Source organism: Petaurus breviceps, unplaced genomic scaffold (genome assembly GCF_028583685.1).
Source record: "Petaurus breviceps papuanus isolate PSGF00001 unplaced genomic scaffold, PetGlider_PUasm1.0 125, whole genome shotgun sequence".
Classification (NCBI taxonomy): Eukaryota; Metazoa; Chordata; class Mammalia; order Diprotodontia; family Petauridae; genus Petaurus; species Petaurus breviceps.
Window position 1 is genome coordinate 5,560,836 of NW_027185653.1, and position 21,272 is coordinate 5,582,107.

Genomic DNA, 21,272 nt, shown 5'->3' on the forward strand with positions numbered 1-21,272 from the left:
TCTGTCCGTACATCCATCCGTCTGTCTGTCTACCTAATTACCTACCTATTCATTCATTTATATCTTTGGACAGACCTGTAATTTCTTTGATGTAGGGAACTCCCAAAAAGGAAATTCCCTCTACCAAAGCAGGTCAGTATGTATTCCATGACTAAAGAATATTAAAGAGTTACCTGGGTCTTTGAGAGATTTAGTGACCTGCCCAGGAATCACGGATTTCTAGAAAAACTTTTATGTGATAGAACTAGAACAAACAAACATATTTCTGAGTTGTAGAGGAAAAGTATACACGTGAACCAGTTGCTGATAAGGCCCAGCATATCATAAAATAGATTGTCTGCACAGGAAAAGCAAAGTACTGACACAATTATGATGGAGGAAGAAAATTTCTTAGCCCAATAATCCAGATGCCTATACTTACCAAATTCACCAGACTATTTCTCAACTCTTTACTTTTTCTCTGTAATCCCAATAAAAAATTGATAGATCACAGAGCCTTAAAACTAAGATGCTAAATTATTGTTTCTAGAACCAATGCTCAAAATTTCATTAGAAAACAGCGTTCTATCACTAACCAGTGGAATCTGCCACTGACTCCCTAACATTCACTCCACTCTTCATGTTTCCTGGAATTCAGCCTTAATGAAGTCCTCATAATACAGTAAAAAAGCTAATAAAGTTACTGTCATTTGGAATTAATACCACCTCTAATATAAACTAAGAAACACATAAATAAAAGATAGGGCGCATGTTTTTGAGTTCTTTGGATGAATCCATTTACATAAAAAGCATTCTGTGTAAAATGTACATGTGAGCCTTATAAACCAATTATCTAGACATGAGAACAAACCTGGAAGAGCCTTTACTGACTCTTTGCTAATTTGGTTCTGGTCTATTTCATAAGATCATGCATCTAAAACTGTAAAGGACTCTAAACATTACCTTGCTCATTGCTTCATTTTACACATGAGGGAAACTGGGGGCCAACTAAATGATTTGCCCAAGGCCACATTGATAGCAAGTGGCCCGGATAAGATTTAAAGTAAGATCTTCTGACTAAGGCCAACTCTCTTTCAACTGCATTTAACATTATTTAAAAAATTTTTACTACTTCAGATAGACTCTTGCTCCCCTCTCATATGTGCCATTTCACCACTACTATTCTGAATTAATAAGATCTTGCCAGGGATATACAACTATATAAAAGTCTTTGCAAACCTTAAAGCACTATATAATGCTAGCTATATTAACAAACATATCTGATGGTATTGAGATACAAGGAGTCCTAAAACTTTGCCAATTAGGTAACCCCAACCCCGCAAGATCAATAAAGACTCTTTCTTTTCAGCCAACTACTCTTTCACTTCCATGAGAGTCCGTAATAATCTACCCTTAGAGTTTAAGCTTTTGAACTTATCTTCCAAACACACTTTTTTAAACTAACAATTTCTTGGTCTAAAAAAATATAAAACTCATTACGATTTCCTGGGCTTCTGTTTTCTTTACTCAGTAAATAAAGAAACTGTAACATTGGACTCTTTGGAACCACGGACAGAATATGAGCTCTGTGTTCAGCTGAGCCGCCGAGGAGAGGGTGGTGAAGGTCACCCAGGACCCGTCAAACGTTTTACTACAGCATCCATTGGTAAGAAGTGCGGAAAAGACAAGTGTCCATATGTAGGAGTTCAATAATTGGTCATATATCCTGGTGAAAGAAGTTGCTGAGAAGAATATGAACTGTTAATTAACCTGCTTTTGGGGATATTTTTGTATGGGGCAGATTCATAACTTGACTGGTGAGAGATTAGGGGTATATCTTCACCTACTTAAAGGAACATAGACTTAGAGCTGGAAAGGATATTAGAGGTCATCGACTCCAACCTCTTTATTTTATAGTTGAGGAGATGGAGAATGAAAAGAGGTTCAGTGGTGACTTGCCCAAAGTCACCCATGTGCTAATTATCTGAGACAGGATTTGAACTCAGGTTTTCTTGACTCCCAAGTCTGATCGGATTCCACCATTCCACTAGGCAAACCTCTACTGGTCTCTTGCATACCCCATTTCGCCCCATGATACTAACACCTGCCTGTATCACCCAGACCCATGGTGCCAAACTCAAATGGAAACCATACATAAGAATTCCCGTAGGCCACAGATTGACAGAAAAAAACCTCCGTATTAATATCATGTACGTTCTATTGTATTTCTTATTGTTTTGTTAAATATTTCCCAATTACATTTTAATCAGGCAATAGTAGCAGTGGCCCATTGCCCCTTTTTTGACACCTCTGACCTAGACTATTTCTTTTTAGGGACAGGTTTATGCCACACAGGAACCATAAGGGAAAACAAAAAACAAAGATTCATTGATTTTAGCTGATGCTCGTACTTTCTACTGTTACCCTATTGCATAAACCCTACTGTGGCCTGTACAAACGACTTTTCCTTGGGTACATTTTGTGTCTGACCTCTCTTGTGGTCATGCATTTTTGATTTACCAGCTCTTTGAGCCAGAAAGGAAGAGTCTTTCAAGCCCAATAATTAAAACCCTCACCTCTTAGACCTTGTTGCCTGGTGTTCTCCTCTGTAATTGATGTCTGCCCTACTCAGATTCCTGATTCCATTCAACAAAACTTCATTAAATGCCAACAATGTTAAAGGCATTGTGCTTTTTTTTTGCTTTTTGGAGGGGGGAAGGTAGGGCAATTGGGGTTAAGTGACTTGCCCAAGGTCACACGGCTAGTTTTGTGTTAAGTGTGTGAGGCCGGATTTGAACTCAGGTCCTCCTGACTCCAGGGCGGGTGCTCTATTCACTGTACCACCTAGCTACTCTGGTATTGTGCTTTAAAGGCCTGTATTTGAATCCTACCTGAAACTTACAAGCTGTATGACCCTGGTAAAGTCACTGAACCTCTCTAATTATCAGTTTTCTAATCTATAAGATGAAAATAACAATAGCACCTCTAAGGCAGAGTTATTGTGAGGATCAAATGAGATAATAAAAGGGATCACTAAGGATAGTATACAGTATAGTAGCCATAACATTCAAAATGAATAATGTTCAACTTTCAGAGAAGAGATTATGTTAATGTGTGACTAACTAGACAGCTACCTATTTATAAGCTTCTTGTAATGTCTCAGTGTCAGACCTTGGAAATGAACTACTATTACGCGGTGATTCATCTATATTGAATTATTGTTAAACCAGAGTTGCATATAAGTGACCTTTTTCTAGTTGCCTCTTTTCATTCGACAAGCTTATATCTAGCTAAAAAGCAAATTTGTTTATGATAAGGAACATGGAAAATGATCTGCCTATCAAGCTTCGAAATACACTGTGTTTCAGCTAGAATTTCCTTCACTCCTTACCTCTACCTCAATCAGGAGTCTGGAAGACAACATTTATTATTCTAATTGATAATACTTTCCTCTCTCAAATCCCACTTCTCCCACAATATGCCCCAATCCCGAACACCAACTTGAAAACAGAGAAAATAAGGTACTAGGAGATGAAGTCAGAACAGTACTGAGGTTTTTTTTTTTTTTAGAAAGGGGTTCTTAAATTAAGATTTGTGAACTTGTTTCTTAAAAATATTTTAGGGACAGTTAGGTGGCGCTGGAACACTGATCCTGGAGTAAGGAGGATCTGAGTTCAAATCCAGCCTCAGACACTTAATACTTACTAGCTGTGTGACCTCAGGCAAGTTACTTAATCCCAATTGTTCTGCCTTCCCCCCTCCAAAAAGACACAAAAAAAATTGAAAACTGTATTTCTATGCAATTAGATTCCTTATGTAATATATTTTAGTAGTTATATATGTGTACATATTTGCATATGTATGTATACACATATATGCATCTATGTGTGTATACATAATACATAACACACACACATATATATGTATATTAGTAAATTAAAAAAACCTTATTTTATTGATATATTTAGTTTTTACATCACTTTTATTTTAAAGTATATTTCCCTTCCCCTAAGTGAGGCATCCCTTATTTTTTTTAAACGGAGACTTTTTAAAGAGATAGAGGAAAAAAAGTAATTTAGTAAAACTAGTCTATACATCAACTGTGTCTGACCATGCATTCAGTATTCCACACCTGTACCCCCCCCCCCATTTCTGTATGGAGGAGAGAGAGGTTAGACAATTAATTTTCAACTCATTAGCATCTCTGCAAAAAACTGTTTAGCACTCGAGTGGCATTATGACCCCAAAATGGTTCAACAGAGATGTTGAATGAGGAAGAAATGTGCTTTGTTAGCATTAGTCATTTTCCAAAAGTCTCAGAATGCAAAAGAAATAGAGAGCCTAGTCACTATGATAGGAAGCTATCCAGACTTTGGAGAAACCCATGGTCTAAGACCAAAGTGGGTACTAATTTCTTTTATATTTCTTTATTTTTAAGCAATAGGGGTTAAGTAACTTGCTCAAGGTTACACGGCCAGTTATTTCTGAGTGTGGTGCTGAGTATCTGAGCCCGGATTTGATCCAGGTCATCCCAACACTGGAGCTGGTGCTCTTACTCGCTGAGCCACCTGGCCACCCCTAATTTCTTTTATATTTCAATCAGCAAGAGTGAGACAGGGACCATTTTCACCCAGGCAAAAGTTAATGAATTAAAAATTGGAAGTCAGAATATGACTCAGATGAAAAATATTTATGGAAAAGGTTATAAAAACTTGACAAACTCATTCCTTACTGTCCTCTTCATTTAGAATAAATTCAAACCATAATGGATTTGGAATTCTCTTGGAATATGTTAAAGTAATATCAAGGTGGTCAGAAAGAAGGTAGTTCTTGAAGGTGGTTATTTTCCATAATTTAAATTTTGCTGATGTTTAGATTTTGTTTGTTTTTTAATTGTACACGTGTCATCTACAATTGTGTGTGTGTATAGGGAGGAGGGAGAGTCTTTTTTGGAGACTTTGAAGAAAGAGGAAAAGAAATATTACATAAGCCCCTCAACCTTGCTTTTACCTAAACTATCCAGATAATTACAACAATCCTTCACTGTGTGATATCTGTGCACACTTAGCTATTTCGTTCAATTTATTAGCTAAAACTTTATAGCTTAACAAGGGTCCATCAACCATCATGAACAGCAGAATTATAAGAGATTAATTGATCATCAAGGATAAGAGCTTTTTTCCCACCAAAATGCATTAATAAAGGGGCAGTATAGTATAGTGAGTAGAATATTAGACTTGGAGTCAGGAAAATGCTTATTTTACACACCCAGGTGTGACCCTGGTCAGGTCACCTTTCTGGGTCTTGTTTTTCCTGTATGTAAAATTATGCATTTGTACTCCATGACTCCTATTGTCTCTCCCAACTCTGAATCTATGATCTGATCATCAGGAGCCAGAAGATGTTGACCCTCCATATTGTTATACCATATCGGTGTGAAAAATTGGTGTTCTGTACATAAAGGTTCATCTTTCAGAGGAAAAACACATAGGTAGGCACAGAACAATAATACTAATACAGATTCACGGTTACATTTTATAAAAGCAAGATCTGGGGAAAGCATTGCTTATATTTGTATGATTTTAGCGCTTAATACCTTGACTTTAAAGGGTGGTGAGTGGGTGGAGAATGGCCATTGTTTATTAAGAATTAATTCTGGTCTTATTTCCCTTTGTTTATCAACTAGAGACCACACACAGTGTTCTCCACTGATAACTGAACTAGTTTTTCTGGATTGCTGCAGCAAGTAGCTTTCAGAGTATGTAGTTTACCCACTTTGTGTGACTTGAAGGGAACCAAGCTGGGTACTCCAGACCCTAAATTTATTAGGATAGTTAAAATTCTAAGGTTGGACTTTTTTTTAATGAGTCATCTACTGGAATGCAGACACAAGTGGAAGGAATAAAATCTTAAACTGTTATCACAGAATTTATTCCTCAAGTCATGGAATAGAGAGGTTCACAGGCAGAAGGCATTGTTTCTGACATTCAGCCTGGATTACTGATGCAGATGTTTTGTGTTACTAGTGTGAACTAATTCCAAAGTTTCTTTCCTTAGAAAAACCTTCTTACTAGCCTCTTTGTGCTTACCTCCACGATAAATGAAAGGGGATCTCTCTTTCTTGTTCCAAGGCCTTCCTCCACCAAGAGGTTTAAGTCTCCTACCAAGCACTCAGACCTCTCTGAATTTAACATGGCAACCAATATTTCCAACTTCTGAAGATGACTTTTATGTTGAAGTGGAAAGGAAACCCACACAGGGCCAAAATGAGCCAAACATTAAAGTACCAGGAAACCAGACCTCCGTGATTCTTTCCGACTTACAGCCCAGGGAAAAGTACACAGTAAGAGCCCGAGTAAATACCAAGTCTCCAGGAGAATGGAGTGAATCTCTCGTTGCCTGGACTCTTAGTGACAGTGAGTAATTAAATTTATCTTAATCTTCACTGTACCTTGTTTTCCTTCTACTGTTATTTTAGGATCTCTATATCCTTCCTCAGGAGCTGATTCAGAAATGATAACTGACATCTTGGGGAAGGGAGTGGGAGACAATTTAAAACTGAATTAGCTAATTAACTGTTTTGCAAACAGAATATTGCAATAAGGCTTAAATATTACCCACCTAGCTGATTGAACCATTAATTATTGGACTGTTTTCTCATCATTCTATACTTCTTTGTTGGTTAGCATTCCTTTTTCTATGTGAGAATAAACTACCTTCTCCATATCATAAGAAAAAGAATTGATGGCTGATACCATTTGATGGTAGCTATTAAGTGGGAGGGATGGACTGCAGTAGAGATTAGTGAGATTATTGTGTAGCTTCAATCTCATAAATTGGACTGCAAAGTATAAAGAAAAACTTCATAGAACTTAACTAATTCAGAGAGTGACTGTGTGAAGAGCCACTGAATCTGGAATCTGGAAGCTAGACCACTTGCTAACTATGACCTTGGGTAAATGTCTTTCTGAATCTGTTTCCTTGCTTGCATAATGGGGACACAAATGCTTGCACTACTCCCCTCAAAATAATGGTTGTGAGATCGAATGAGTTAAAATGAACGAGAGGGGACGTGAGTGGTCATGTTCAGCAGCAATGTGCTTCTATCCCAGAGCATAGATTTGCTGCTACATGGGACTGAATGCATGTGTATGCTATTCCCTGCAGGACCCAGACCACTCTTATCTTTGTTTTCCTCTGGGTTTCTCAAGTGAAAAAAATGTTCCCTGAGGGTAAAAATGTTATCACAGCCCAAAACATACTCTCAGTCAGTTCATCACTAATTAATCCATGCATTTTAAGTCAATTAATTTACTTAATCTTCAACCAGTAAGACTTAAAGAGATGACCTCATTCTCAGCGAAGCACCAATGAGAATGTTCCAGTAGATGTTCCCAAATCCTTGTCACAGGATATGTCCACATTCTTCACAGTAACTTCACGATCAAAGTTACAAAGCTTCATCACCATGGAACGTGCTCAGAATTATCACAGAATGTTTATAATCAAACCCCTACATTAAAATGTGACTCCCAAGACTGAAAACAGTATTCAAGATTTGGTTTGATGGGGGGAGAAGTTGGTGTTCTGGACATTATGCCTTTCTTAATGTATCTTAAGATTGTATTAACTTTTTGGGTAAGGCACATCATTGAATCATATTTAGTTTTCAGTAAAATTGTAGCCCCAGATCATTTATAGAACAGTTGTCTTGCCATACCTCTTCTACCTGATACTTGTTGAGTTGAACTTTGAGTTCCAAGTATAAGATTTTATTGATTTATTGATGCCTACTGAGTTTCATCTTACTGGTTTCAGTTCTCTTTTTCTAGCCTACAGAAATCTTTTTCCATCCTGATTCTGTATTCCAACATATTATATTTCCTCACAGATTTTTTGTTATCTGTAACTTCATCCTAGTTATTGATAAAAATATTGAAAAACTCAGGACCAAGGACAGATGCCTGAGTCCATTCACTGGAAACTTCCCTCCAGTTTGATAATGATCAACCCATTATTCATTTTCATCTGGATTTTCAATCAGTCCTGCTTTCATAATTGTCTTGCCATCTACTCCACATTTCTCCTTAGGAACACATTGTTAACAATTACTACCAGTAACTCCATTTACTTGAAAGAAACATAACTAGATTTTTAAAGAAGTAGACATGGTTCAGAATTAGTATTTCAGATGGGAGTTGCTCACGTTTAGCTATTATGTGTTGGTGAGCTTTTATTGCACTGTTTATATTGTTCCTATCTATAAAGGGAATGTTTTACCCACTGCAGAAGAACTGTACCTTTATAGCCCAAGTATTGCTTTGAGCCTGTGATAAGACTATTTTTCTTATTCCCACCCAGCACTTAATCTAGTAATACTGCTATCATCTCCTACCAGTAACCCAGAGCACAGTACTTTTCACATACGGTACCATTCACACCCTCCATCTGGTCCTGCACAGTTGCCCAGTAATAAAATGTAAAGCTGGTGCAATGTTTTTATCTGATTTTTATCACATGTTCATATGAAATTGAGCCTACACAGAGCTTTGAACACGTGGTTTACCCAAATGTAATAACTACAGTTAGCAAATATTGAGCACTTTAAGGTGTGTGAAGTGCTTTACAAATATCATTTCATTTGATCCTCACAATAATCCTGGGAGGCATGTGCTATTATTACCCTCATTTTGCAGATGAGGATACTGAGGCAGATAGAAGTTAGGCGACTTGCCTATGGACACACAGATCATAAATATCTGAATCTGGATTTGAATTCAAGTCTTCCCGACTCCTGGTACAGAGCTCTTTCCACTGCCTCTCATAGCTGCCTAGTCACTAGTATTAAGGAACCTTTGGGTGTTTGAGATACCCACATCAGGTATATTGAGTGTAGAGAAGACTCAGAGAGGAAATAATATCTTAAATATTAAACATTTATATTATTAAATATTAACTATCTCAAACTATATTTAAATTTGACAGGATCCAAAAAAGTCTTGACATGCTAGAGCATTGGGCAAAATGTAGTAAAAGTGAAATTTAATTGTGATGGATGGAAAATTTGACATGGATACCAAAAAAAATCAACTTCAGAACTACAAGACAAAGTAGGGATGGCTGAGTGCCAGTTCTGAGGTAGATTGAAAGCTCAATATAAATTAGGAGTGTGATGTGGCAACCAAGAACACTATTATTTTAGGTGGCATTAATAGAGGCATACTTTCCAGGAATAGAAAGGTGGTAGTCTCACTGAACTATGCCCTCTTCAGTCCTCATTTGGAGTACTTTGCCTAGTTCTGAGTGCTATCATTTAGGAAAGACATTGATAAACTGGAGAATCAGAGGATGGTAACCAGAAGTGGTAAAGGGCCTTAAGTTCATGTCATTTGGGGATCAGTTGAAGGAAATAGGCAGGTGAAGTTTGCAAAGGAGAAGACTTCGGGGACATGACAGGTTCCTTCAAATCTGTGAAGGGGCAATCATGTGGAAGAAGGCCCAAGGGGACAAAACCAGGAGCAATGGGAGGAAACTGCAAAGAGAGAAAAGTCAGCGCGATGTCAAGGGAAATTTCCCACAGTTAGAGCCATGCAAAAGTGGGATGCCTCACGAAGCGGTGTGTTCTTCCTCCTTGGAGGCAGAGAATGTATAACCACTCATCACGCATGTTGTAGTGGAGATGTCTTTCATAATTATTTAATAGATGAGACAGGAACTTTCATTTCTTCAATCCGAGGAGTCTGGGAATATTTGCGGGGCTGTCATGTGGTAGAGAGGAAGACTTATTCTGTTTGACCCAACAATGCTAGGAACAATAGGTGGAAGCTGAAGAAAAAGAAGAGTCAGGCTTGAGGTAAAGATGACGTTCCTGACCTTTAGATCTAACTTAAAGTGGAATTGACTGCCTCAGAAGGTGGGTTACCTATGCTGGCTGATCTACCTGCTCCACTGCCGAGACATTTATGTGAAACGCAGAAGGCTTGTCCATAAATGCAGTAAATAATTAAGTGGGGGGTCCACCGGCGAGAGCAGGAATAAAGGTCCTTGGTTTTAGAGACACAGCACTTTCCTAGTTCTGTTCCTATTATAATATCCTTTATTGGCTCTGTCTAATCCCTAATTGTGGCTGACCTTCTCTGTTGTCTATACTCTCTCCCTTGGTAACCTCATTCTTTCCTACGGCTCTAAACAGATGATTCCCAACAGCCCACAGAACATCTCCACCTGAACCTCAAATTCAGTATATCTATAAATAATCTCATCATCCTTTCTTCCAATATCTCCCCTAATTTTGGGGGGGTGTACCAAGTGTTCAAGGAAAACCAGCACCTCTGTTGTGAGGACTTGCTGAGCTCTTTTCAGGGTGCTTAATTCACCTTTGGCATTCGTGTGGTACTCAGTTCTCACCTGTGGTTACAAAAAGCCGTAGTATGCACACCAACCACAACCCAGTAGACTGTTATCTTGGCAGACAGGGCTTAGCCAGATTGAGAGTAACCGATCTCAAATCCATTAGTTAGTGTGTGGGCGGCAGGGGAAAGGCAGTGATGGTATCTACCCCAAGCATGTGAAGACTTCTTGGAATGGGCAGATGAGAACAATTTGTTCTGATGGCCTTGAAGGCAACTGGTTCTGTGAAACACTTAGAGCTTGGTCAGATACAAAAGACGCAAGATCATCCACTGCATCCTAGGCCATTGACAATTTTCTTGACTTTTGTCTTACCACTGGACTTTGATGACTTTGGAAGAGAGAGATTGACGACTTTGTGCAACTCTGACTCATTTAAATCTAATTGACGCACAAGTCGAGACATTACCCCGTGATGTCATTGGTCCTCTTTGAAAAAAGACAACAATGACATCTCGCATTTCCCATGGACATGGTTGTCTTCAAGATTGGAAGGACTGTCATGTGGAAGAAGTATCATTAGATAAGTTCTACTTTGCTTTGGAGGGGAAAAACCAGGAGCAATGGATAGAATTTGAAAAAGCAGAGATTTAGGTTTGTTGTTAAAAAAATTCCAACAATTATAATTAATGCTCCAAAAAATTAATGTACTTCTTTGAGAGACCAAATGAGCTCTCCTTTCTTGGAGCTCTCTTTTTAGCTATATATATCGGGGAAGAAATGGCCCCCCAAAATTCACATACCTCAAGTAACAAATCCCCAAAACATTTTTGCATGCCAGTATCTGGTCTCTTACACCTTGCCACAATGTACAGTGTTGTACACATAATAAGAACCCAGGAATACAATTAATTAATCACAATTTAAAAGAGAAATTCTTAACTTAGGGTACCTGATCTTATTTTATTTTTTAATATATTTTGATATTTGTATTCCAATTGTAATCCTGTGCATTTTATTTTATACACTTAAAAACTAGACTGAGAAGGTATCTGTAGACTTTACCAAGTACCAGAGGGATCCATGATACAAAAAAAGGTTAATAACCCATACTCTAAGAGACTCTGACCTATGATGTTTATGTACATGTATATGTGTATGTGTATATGTATACGTATATGTATATGTATGTGTATGTGCATAGGTATAGGTATATGTGTGTATATATATGCACACATATATGTATATCTATATATGTATACACACATTTATTTATACACATGTATACATGTGTATGTATATATGTCTATGTATATATATACACACACCCCTATATTGAAATGATATCCTGTTTTTACATAACTAATCCTAATAATTAATTCCCTGTTACAGTTGCTTACAACATAGTAGAGAGATTTTAGGATTGAGCCAAAAGAGCTAGCTTCTAATTCTGGCTCATCCAATAAGTAGGTGTGACAACTTGAACAAGTCACTTTACTTCTCGTGCTCTCAGTTTCCCTATTCTGTAAAGTGAGGGAGTTGAACTAGGTCATATCTACAATTCTTCCCAAGTATAAATAGTCTATGATAACATAATCCATCCCCTCTCTGTGTTCCATTCAGTTGCCATAGTAGGTGTGAAGGGCTATATAGAAAGGAGTTTGGCAGTGAATCGGAAATCAGAATTTCCTGGCATATTTGCGGGCGGGGGGGCACTTGTAATTTTGAGCAATAGCCTGTTGAAACTAGTTAGCTCTGTTGATAAAAGTATTATGTCAATGAAGCCAAAGTCTTGTGTTCAATTTCCATATGGGTCAGTTAGCTGTACTTCCTCTAAGGGCCACCGGCTAGTCCTCTATCTCTTACTCTGCATTTCACGCATCCATCTTTTTTATCATATGCGGAACTTGAGTGAGATCATATGCTATGATAGTCCTCAGGGGATTCTTCTGGCTCATCTTATACTCCTAACTTCCCCTATCCCTCACGTCCAGGAGCCTTTGTTGGCTCATGACATTCCTTCCCCCTTTCCATTTGTGGTCAGAACCCTTCTCTCCTTTTTCTTGGGTTCACGCTGAGACTCTCCACCCATTTAGCCCCTCTCACCAACCAGCCTGAGTATTCTCACTGACCCAGGGGGTTGAAGGACTGCCATTGTGTCTCCCCCATTTTCTGCCTCACCTTCCTACCACTGCTTTCCAGGTATTGGGTAATCTATAGGTCATAGGCTACACCCCAGGAGCGTGGGCTGGACTTCTTAGGGGATGAGCCAACACCTTTCCCTACACGGTTATATTTAGCTAGTTACCTGCCCTGTCCTACTCACTCCTCCAGGGGTAATGTGACCCCAGCGTGAGCCTCAGGCTATTCAAAGTTTTCTCCTCCTTCCCCTCCTCCACATTTTTTTTTTTGCTCCAGGCAGTAGAATTTTTAGTGACAGTTCTGAGTATATGGATGATTTGACTAAAATCAATCCCATTTTTGAGAAAAAAAAAATGAAAGCATATGCTACATCAGTTAGGTTAATGTCTAGGTTAGTGCCTAGCAAATAGTAGCCATCAATTCATTTGAATTGAACATGTAGGACAGAATATAGTTCTATTATAATTGTCCATCAAAAAGTATCAGTACTACGGAGGCTTCTTCTGGAAGGATGTGTTTTGACATTTTTTGATGTCACATAATGTTGGCCCCAAGGGTCACACAACAAGTCAATGGCAGAGTTGGGGTTTGAACCTAGGTTTTCTAGTTACAAATTGAATGTTCTTTTCACACTGTGCACTGCACCATCTTAAGCCTGCTAGTGGCATTCACAAGCTTGGAGTAGGAGTCCTAGCAAAAAGAATTAATTGCCTCCACAGCATCACGCCATCTAATCCAGGGATTCCTTGTGTACATTTGATTCTCATAGAGGCCAAGTTAGTTTTATATGTTGAATTGTGTTAATTACTAATAATAGCTGGCTTATGGCAGGGACTTTTTTTTCCTGACAGAAATTCCTCCTCAACCTGATGGTATCAAGATTTCCAACATCACGGATTCCTCTGCCATCATTTCTTGGTCAATATTGGATGGTTATTCTATTTCCTCTATCATAATCCGTTACAAGATTCAAGGCAAGGCTGAAGAAAACCACGTTGAAGTCAAGATAAAGAATGCCACCATCACACAATATCATATCAAGGGTCTAGAGCCCCAAACAGCTTACTGGGTCGACATTTTTGCAGAGAACAATATAGGATCAAGCCATCCCTCTTCTTCTCATGAGCTGATAACACTCCCAGAAAATAAAGGTTGGTGGAATAGATAATTGGCTACAATAATACGATTTAAAAGATGACAACAAGGCCCTACTGCCTAAAAAAATCTTCCCTGTCATCTCATCTGCTTGTAATTCTACTGTTAGAGATTCATTCTTTTGCTCTCTACAGGTACTCTCTTAAAATTTAAATCTACTTGGGAAGACTAATATATTATACTATTAAACTAATTTCCACAAATGTGCTAATGACTTTAATCAGATAGCTTTCTCTTCAAGTAGCTGAAAAAAGGAAACTGAGGTAATGAAAAACTGTGACCAAATAGGGAAGAGAAAAGTGATTTTGGATTTTTCTTAGCCTGGGTCACAGGCTCATGGGGGCTTAGAGTTGGTAGAGACTTTAGATACCATCTTACTATTCTCTGGTATTCTATAGATAAGGAGACAGGAATAAAGGGATTAAAGGATTCGCCAGAAATGATCCAAATATGTCTTAGCTGCTATTTATGCTAATTCTTGTACTCAAGTCATCTTTAGTAACATGATATTTACATCCGTTCTGAATCTTTCCATGTTCTTTGAATTGTTAATAATTTTGATTCTTCTAAGATCATAACATTCCAGCCAAATAACATCACCAGGAGAATACTTGTGTTAAAACAACAATGGACTTTTTGTGTCACAGTAAGCATTTATATTGACGAACATAGTAAGCAAGCAGTGTGTGCATCTGTGTGATTGTGGATCCTACTTCAGAGACTTAGCCTTTGATTGTGCTGGGAAGCTTTCTCTCCCCTTTTTCATCTATCTCTTATTCATCAAGTCTCAGCTCTTGGCCCGATTTTTTGCATGAAGCTTTTTCCTGACCTTCAGCCCACATCGCCCCCTTCCTCTCTGAACTACTCCAGCATATGTCTATTCCACTCGGTTGTTTAAGTATACACTTCAGCAACATTGTTTGAGTGGGGGTCCAATCTATATTTCTCTGTATTTTTCACAGCAGTGATCCCAGTGCTCTGCTCATAGTAGCTGCTTTGTAAAATCCTTTGCTGGTTTAAATTGAATAAGGTCACCAGGCATCGCTGGTAAGTGAAAGGGAAGAGAAGGAGAAAGGATGGAAGGCAGCTGGTTGGGCAGGAGGTCTCTAATAAAGTGCACAAGAGGGAGGAGAACAAATTGCCTTCTGAGTGACTTGTCCAGAACCAGCACTAAGAATGTCCTTTTAGGGTCGATATTACTTTTGTGATGTTGGACACTCCCTGAGCCTCGAAGTGGAGCACTGTAGTCTCTGTTTTAATAATTGCTCTCATTTTATAACACTTTAGGGTTTCAAAAGTCCTCTTTTTTTACTCTGTTTCTTGTAAAACTTTACCTAGAATTGTGAAGCATAGAATTTCAGAACTGAAGAGAACAGATGGCTACCTGGTACAATAAATTTGGAATTAGAAGGCTTGGGTTCAAATCCTGGCTCCGCTACTTAATACTGGTGTGACCCTGAGCAACTCATTTGTCATTTGTACATTTAAGATGCCCTATGTATATCGGAGTGATACACATCAGTTTTCTGGGACCCAGTCCCCCATCTGTAAAATGAAGGGATTGAGTCAGATGACTTCTGAGGTCTCTTCCAAATTCATGATCACCTAGTCATGCCAATTTGTAGAAGAAACAGCCGAGAAAGAGGTAAAGTGACTTATCTAATGTCACACAGCAAGTTAGTTCCAATATTAGGAAAATAACTTCTCCCCCAGCTCAGTGCTTTTCTAATTGATCAGTCTTCAATATTATATTTTGTATCCATTTGTTTGGAAACAATTCTTTGAAAAAAAAATAGGAGACATTTTCTGGACCATAGACTCATCAAAACTTGTCTCTATACTTGAGTAACACTGGTCATCCATTTGACCTTCTGCCTCTCTATAGCACCCTTAAGACCACTCTCAAGCCATGGGTGAATGAAGTTTACAAAAAATAGGTAAAATGTCTCTGCCAACCTTTACTAGAGCTTAAACAGATACCTGTCCAGTGCCATAAATAAGGTAAGGATGTTGATCTCTTTTGCAGAAGGCACTAATATCCAAGAGGACCCCCTCCCCCCCACTTCTTCCATAGGTCAGTCTAGAGATTACTGGCCCCTCTGCTTCTTCAGTCATCCACCAGTCTTCACATGTACATGTGCATGATTTTGCTCTCTTGTCCTGCCCTTAATATCCCATTACCACTGTGATTTTTTCTTGGGGCCCAGGTTCTCTACCCCATGCCCCTTTGGGATATAGGTTGGTCACAATGGGAGATAGACTTTTCCCTTTCCTGATATGACTATACCTGGGGTTGGAAGGTCACTTATCCTGATGTTCTCCCCATCTGGAGAATGTCCTCTGTAGCGCTGCCCACCCTCACTGTTATCTTTGCCACTGTAAGCTCTGGAGCACCAAACACTCCAAGTGAAAGAATTTCTAGCTATGTCTCTAACCATTTCTGTTTTCTTTCCCCTCCACCATAGAGCCAGCAGAACTTGGAGGGGAAAAGATGCTGCTCATTGCCATCCTTGGTTCTGCAGGGATGACCTGTCTGACTGTGCTGTTGGCCTTCTTGATCATGTTGCAGCTGAAGAGAGCAAATGTCCAGCGAAGGATGGCCCAAGCCTTCCAAAATGTGGTACTTACTGTGTCATCAACTATTCTCAAGTCTAATTATGTACTTAGGATATATAAGTAGCCTTCTTTATAGAAACATGTGCCAACAAATTCATGCCTCTTTGTAACTTTACAAAAATTCAATTCACTAAACATATTTTAAAAGACAAATTGATCCTTAAAAATAGTAGTAGGTACTACACTTGGCTTCAGTGATAGCAAGGCAAAAATGAACAAAAGTCCCTGCCTTCAAGGTACTTCCATTACCAATCTCCCAGGGTCATGAGGAGCAAATGAGGTAACGTGTATAACACTTTGAAAATTGTAAAGCTTTCTATAAATGCTAGCGAGCATTCTCCTCCTCCTCCTCCCCCTCCTCCTCCTCCTCCTTCTTCTTCTTCTTCTTCGTCTCCTCCTCCTCCTCCTCCTCCTCCTCCCCCCCTTCTTCTTCTTCTTCTTCTTCTCCTCCTCCTCCTCCTTCTTCTCCTTCTTCTCCTTCTTCTCCTTCTTCGTCTCCTCCTCCTCCTTCTTCTCCTTCTTCCTCTTCCTCTTCTTCTCCTTCTCCTTCTTCTTCTTCTCTTCCTCCTCCTCCTCCTCCTCCTCCTCCTTCTGGAGACAAAGAAATATAGTACAAGAAAAAGAAGGAGGAATCAAATGTTAACAAGTAGGGGAATCAGGGAAGGCTTCATGAAGATGGTGACATCATAGCCTTTAAGAAAGATAAAGGGATTGAGAAGTGGAGATGAGGTGGAATTGAGTACACAGAGACAAGATATGGGAATATCAACTTCAGGGAATAGATAGTTATCAGATCTGTCTGGAACAGAGTTCATGAAGGTAAGCAGTATAAAAGGATACTGGAAAGGAAGATGGGAGTCAGATGAAATAATGGGCCTAGAGGCTAAAAGAATTTGTATTTTATCATCTAGTAAATAAGGAACCACTGAAGATTTCAAGCAAGTTTTGTTTTCCTTGTAGACTTCCACTATGAATGGAAATTGGAGCTATGACCCAATTGTGCCCAAATAAACACTCGCATAGAATAAGAATCTTTTGTCAAAGAAGTCAGCCCATAACACATTGAGTGATGCTTTAGCTTTTGTGGTACTTTCCCTACTTTATGATTTCTAATTTTCCAGACCTCCCTTTTCTCAGGTTATTGGAATTTCTCTCATGTCTGAGAGAAATTCACACCCATAGTCACATCTCATGGAATTGATACTGTTTATTCCTTTGGCCTAGACATCATCAGTAGGCCACAATATCATCCTTTGTTAGTGTTCCCATCTCAGGAATTTTGTAATGTAGCCTGAAATGTTCTTAAGCTTGAGGCTTCCACTTCTGCAAAATTAACAAATACCTCATTCTATCAGTTTTCCAAATGTACAATTTGAGGAATGAATCTTGAGAGTGGCTCAAAAAAAGATACCTACATATACACAGAATCCCTTCCTTTCCCCGCATTAAAGGTCACTAGAAGGTTGGTTGCCTGGCTCTGTGATTTGATTTGGTTACAATGTGGTGTAGGCCGTGTAACCGCTATACTAAGGGGGTGACTAGTGAGCTTGTTAAATTCACTGAGTGCTATCAGGGAGCCAGGACCCCTGCTGGCTTTGCTCTCCTGGAGGCAGAAATGCCTCACTTCGGGTGGATTCACACAGCTAGCTGAAGGTGAGAGTGTATCACATGTAAGTTCTTTCCATGAATAATCTGTGCCCCAGTTCCTTGTCCTGAGAGCTTCTCACAAACCTGGAAAGATCAGATAAGATAGGAGCAGTAAATAATACCCAGAATTCAGGCACACTCCCTGGGAACCCAACTGAATCTTTCATGGATGCAAAAGGACACACATATAAAGGTAGGGCACCCCAGACTTCCTAAAACATTGTGTTAGCTTCAATATAAAGTGGTCATGAGGGCAGGATGTGTGTCATATCTAAACTTTTATCACCTTCAGAACTCAGTGTTACAACTTTCACACATGTGCACTTGACTTGTCTAGGGTCGCACAGCTAGTTGATAATCAATGAACATTTCTTAAGCACTTGCTGTGTGGTAGGTGTTGGAGAAGGAAACGGTAAATGTCCTTTATATTTATATATAAATATGTAATATATATAAATATAAAGGACATATATATATATATATCTTTTATATTTCCAGTATCTTTGCCAAGAAAAAAACCACAAATGGGATAACAAAAAGGCAGACATGACCAACACCAAGTGAACAACAAAATGTGCCAGGCACTGTGCTAAGCACTGGGGCTACAAATACAAAAAAAGACAGTTTCTGCCCTCGAGGAGCTTATAATGGGGAAAAGACAAAATACAAAAGGAAGCTGAAAAGGGGGGTAGGAAGATGGTGCCTCGCTAAGATCATGGTGGAGAAATCAGCATGCGCGGCCTCAAAGTGGTGCAGCCCAGTGAGAAATGAGGAACTTTCTAAATGGAATTTTCTCCTTAGTGGAGGTTTGGAGTCCATGATCCCACCCTCCAATCGGAGAGGCAGAGCTTAGTAGTGTAGAGGTGAAGTACAATGGCTGATCTTACAGGGCAATAAGGTTATCTTAAATGCGCTTCCTGGGGCACGTCAGTCAGAGAAGTCCCAAAGTGGTGCAGCCAAGTGATAAATAAAGCTAGTGAACATCTAAGGCGGATCTGAACTCAAGTTTTCCTGACTCCAAGTCCAACATCCTCCATCTAATACACCACCTAATTACTCTCATATACTGGGTGCAGCTCACAATCCTATGGGATTCCCTCTAGTCTTTCAAGTTCCATGTACTTTCTCCTAAGCTATATAGATCCATTATCAGTAACCCTAAAATGGGAGATTGGGGAAGGGGGAGAAAGAAGGAAGCTGCTAAAATTTGGGGGTGGCGCTTCAGAATACAGTCTGTCAAACACCAGGACTTTATAGAGTCAGCCGTTCAGGTCAATGTCATACTAGGACAGATTCTCCAAAGCATCAGCAATCTAAGGACTTCCCACTTACTCTAGGGCAGGCCTAGGTGACTCTAAGACCTAGAACAGACCAAGCCCAACCAGAGGAATTCTAATTGATAATTAGGCAAAAATAGCTATGTGCAAAACAGAATCATGCCTTAGGCATCTGTTCTCACAGGTTTATTGATATATAGACAGAGAGAGATTTATTAATATAGCTTCATGTGTAATATATTTTATGTGTGTATATATGTGCTACTTATGTACATGTGTGTATCTTTCTATTATATGTGTGTGTGTGTGTGTGTATAAAATCACCCAAACATCTCTCAAATAAGACTTTGGATGGGATCTCTATGACCACACCATACTTTTAACACTGGGCTTCAATCAATCAACAATCAATTATCAAGAACCTAGTATGTGCCAGGACTATACTAGGTACTGGAAATTCAAATCCACAAATGGAATATACACACACACACACACACAAGAGGCTTATATTCTAATGGAGAATTTCACCCAGGAACAAAAGAGGAAAAAGTTTTTCAGTTATTTCTTTGACTTTCCCATGTTCCTTCCTCATCCGGGATTGGAAAGATTAGCTACCAAAAAGAAAAAAGAAAAAACTCTCATGTACCTTGGTATTATGCAACTTGTCATTTCTTTTCCTTTTCCCAGAGGGAAGAACCAGCTGTGCAGTTCAACTCAGGAACTCTGGTGCTGAACAGGAAAGCCAAGAACAGCCCAGACCCTACAATCTATCCAGTCCTTGATTGGAATGACATCAAATTTCAAGATGTGATTGGGGAAGGGAACTTTGGCCAAGTCCTTAAGGCCCGTATCAAGAAGGATGGGTTACGGATGGACGCTGCCATTAAAAGAATGAAAGGTGAGTACTGGGCTAAATATATCAAGTCTCCATTTGACTAGGGTAGGTCAAAAATTCAGCTTCCTGTTGAAAATTGTCCTCTATGTACTAACTTTTTTTTGGGGGGGGCAGGCAGGAAGTAACCAAATATCAGTTATAACTGTCACATCAAACTGGAGGCAATATTTCCTTTCAAATGACACTATTTCCTATGACACTGCTGGTATGTGTTGGCCTGACAGCTATTCTCTAGAAGTTCCAGTTCAAGCTCTCCCTCTGAACTTTTGCCCAGATAAGTCTCAGTTGTCTAGAATGCACTCCTTTCTTGCCAGCATCTCATAGAATGCCTAACTTCTTTTGTTTAGGTATTACCTCCTGTATGAGGCCTTTATGTTTCCCACTCCTCTCCCTAGACCAGTCATTGCTTCCTCTCGCATACATCAATCGCATCATATTTCTGTCACATCACCTTTCTCTTAAGGTAACGGTATCAGGAATGGCAGCATACAACGGGTGGTCTATAATCCACTGTCATTCTCCACCTCCCATCTGACTTTCTTACTGGCCAGACAGGATTATTCCATTGAGTGGCTGTAGGGACTAACACTCTTGCCTGAACATATTCCTTTATAGTATTGTTAATTTCATCTTGCCCACCTGGCACGTGATACTGCCTTGAAGTAATTACTTCAGAAGGTTCAGATAAAGTGATAGGGTCCATTTTTATTTTTTCTACTAAAACTGTATTAATTACTATCTTCCTTACTGCAAATTGGTATCTTCCCTCAGGTAAATTTAGTCATACCTCTCAATATATCTATACCAATGATGTGTTCAGGAATGGGTACAATGACCATAGTATATTCTTTCTTAGGTAAATGTCCAATTTTCATCATTAGTTTGACTTGTCTGGCTGATATTTCAGATCCTCCCAGTCCTGTGATGGTAATAGGAGTTCCATGTTTGAATTTCTCAGGATTCTCATGCATAAGGGAAGCCTCCGCCCCATTATCTATTAATGTCCGAGTTATAGTATTTGATCCATTTTTCCAACATATGGTCAAACTGACGTGGGGTCTGTAATCCCAGTTTGGCCAATTTCCTTTTTTCCCTGAATGTGTAATGAACTTGTATAAAAGGATTCAGAAAGATCCTAACTTCTTTTTTTTTTTTAAGCAATTAGGGTTAAGTAACTTGCTCAAGGTTACACGGCCAGTTATTTCTGGGTG

General features: G+C 39.1%; 1 protein-coding gene across 1 annotated transcript in view; it reads left to right on the top strand.

Annotated features, from left to right (window-relative positions):
- Window positions 1-21,272, top strand: part of TEK (TEK receptor tyrosine kinase) — a 124,205-nt gene that overhangs the window by 69,422 nt on the left and 33,511 nt on the right. Inside the window, exons 13-17 of the mRNA XM_069090447.1 lie at window positions 1,511-1,645; window positions 6,111-6,395; window positions 13,323-13,622; window positions 16,092-16,246; window positions 19,854-20,064. Coding sequence (XP_068946548.1) covers window positions 1,511-1,645; window positions 6,111-6,395; window positions 13,323-13,622; window positions 16,092-16,246; window positions 19,854-20,064 — 1,086 coding nt within the window. The remainder of the gene's footprint in view (window positions 1-1,510; window positions 1,646-6,110; window positions 6,396-13,322; window positions 13,623-16,091; window positions 16,247-19,853; window positions 20,065-21,272) is intronic.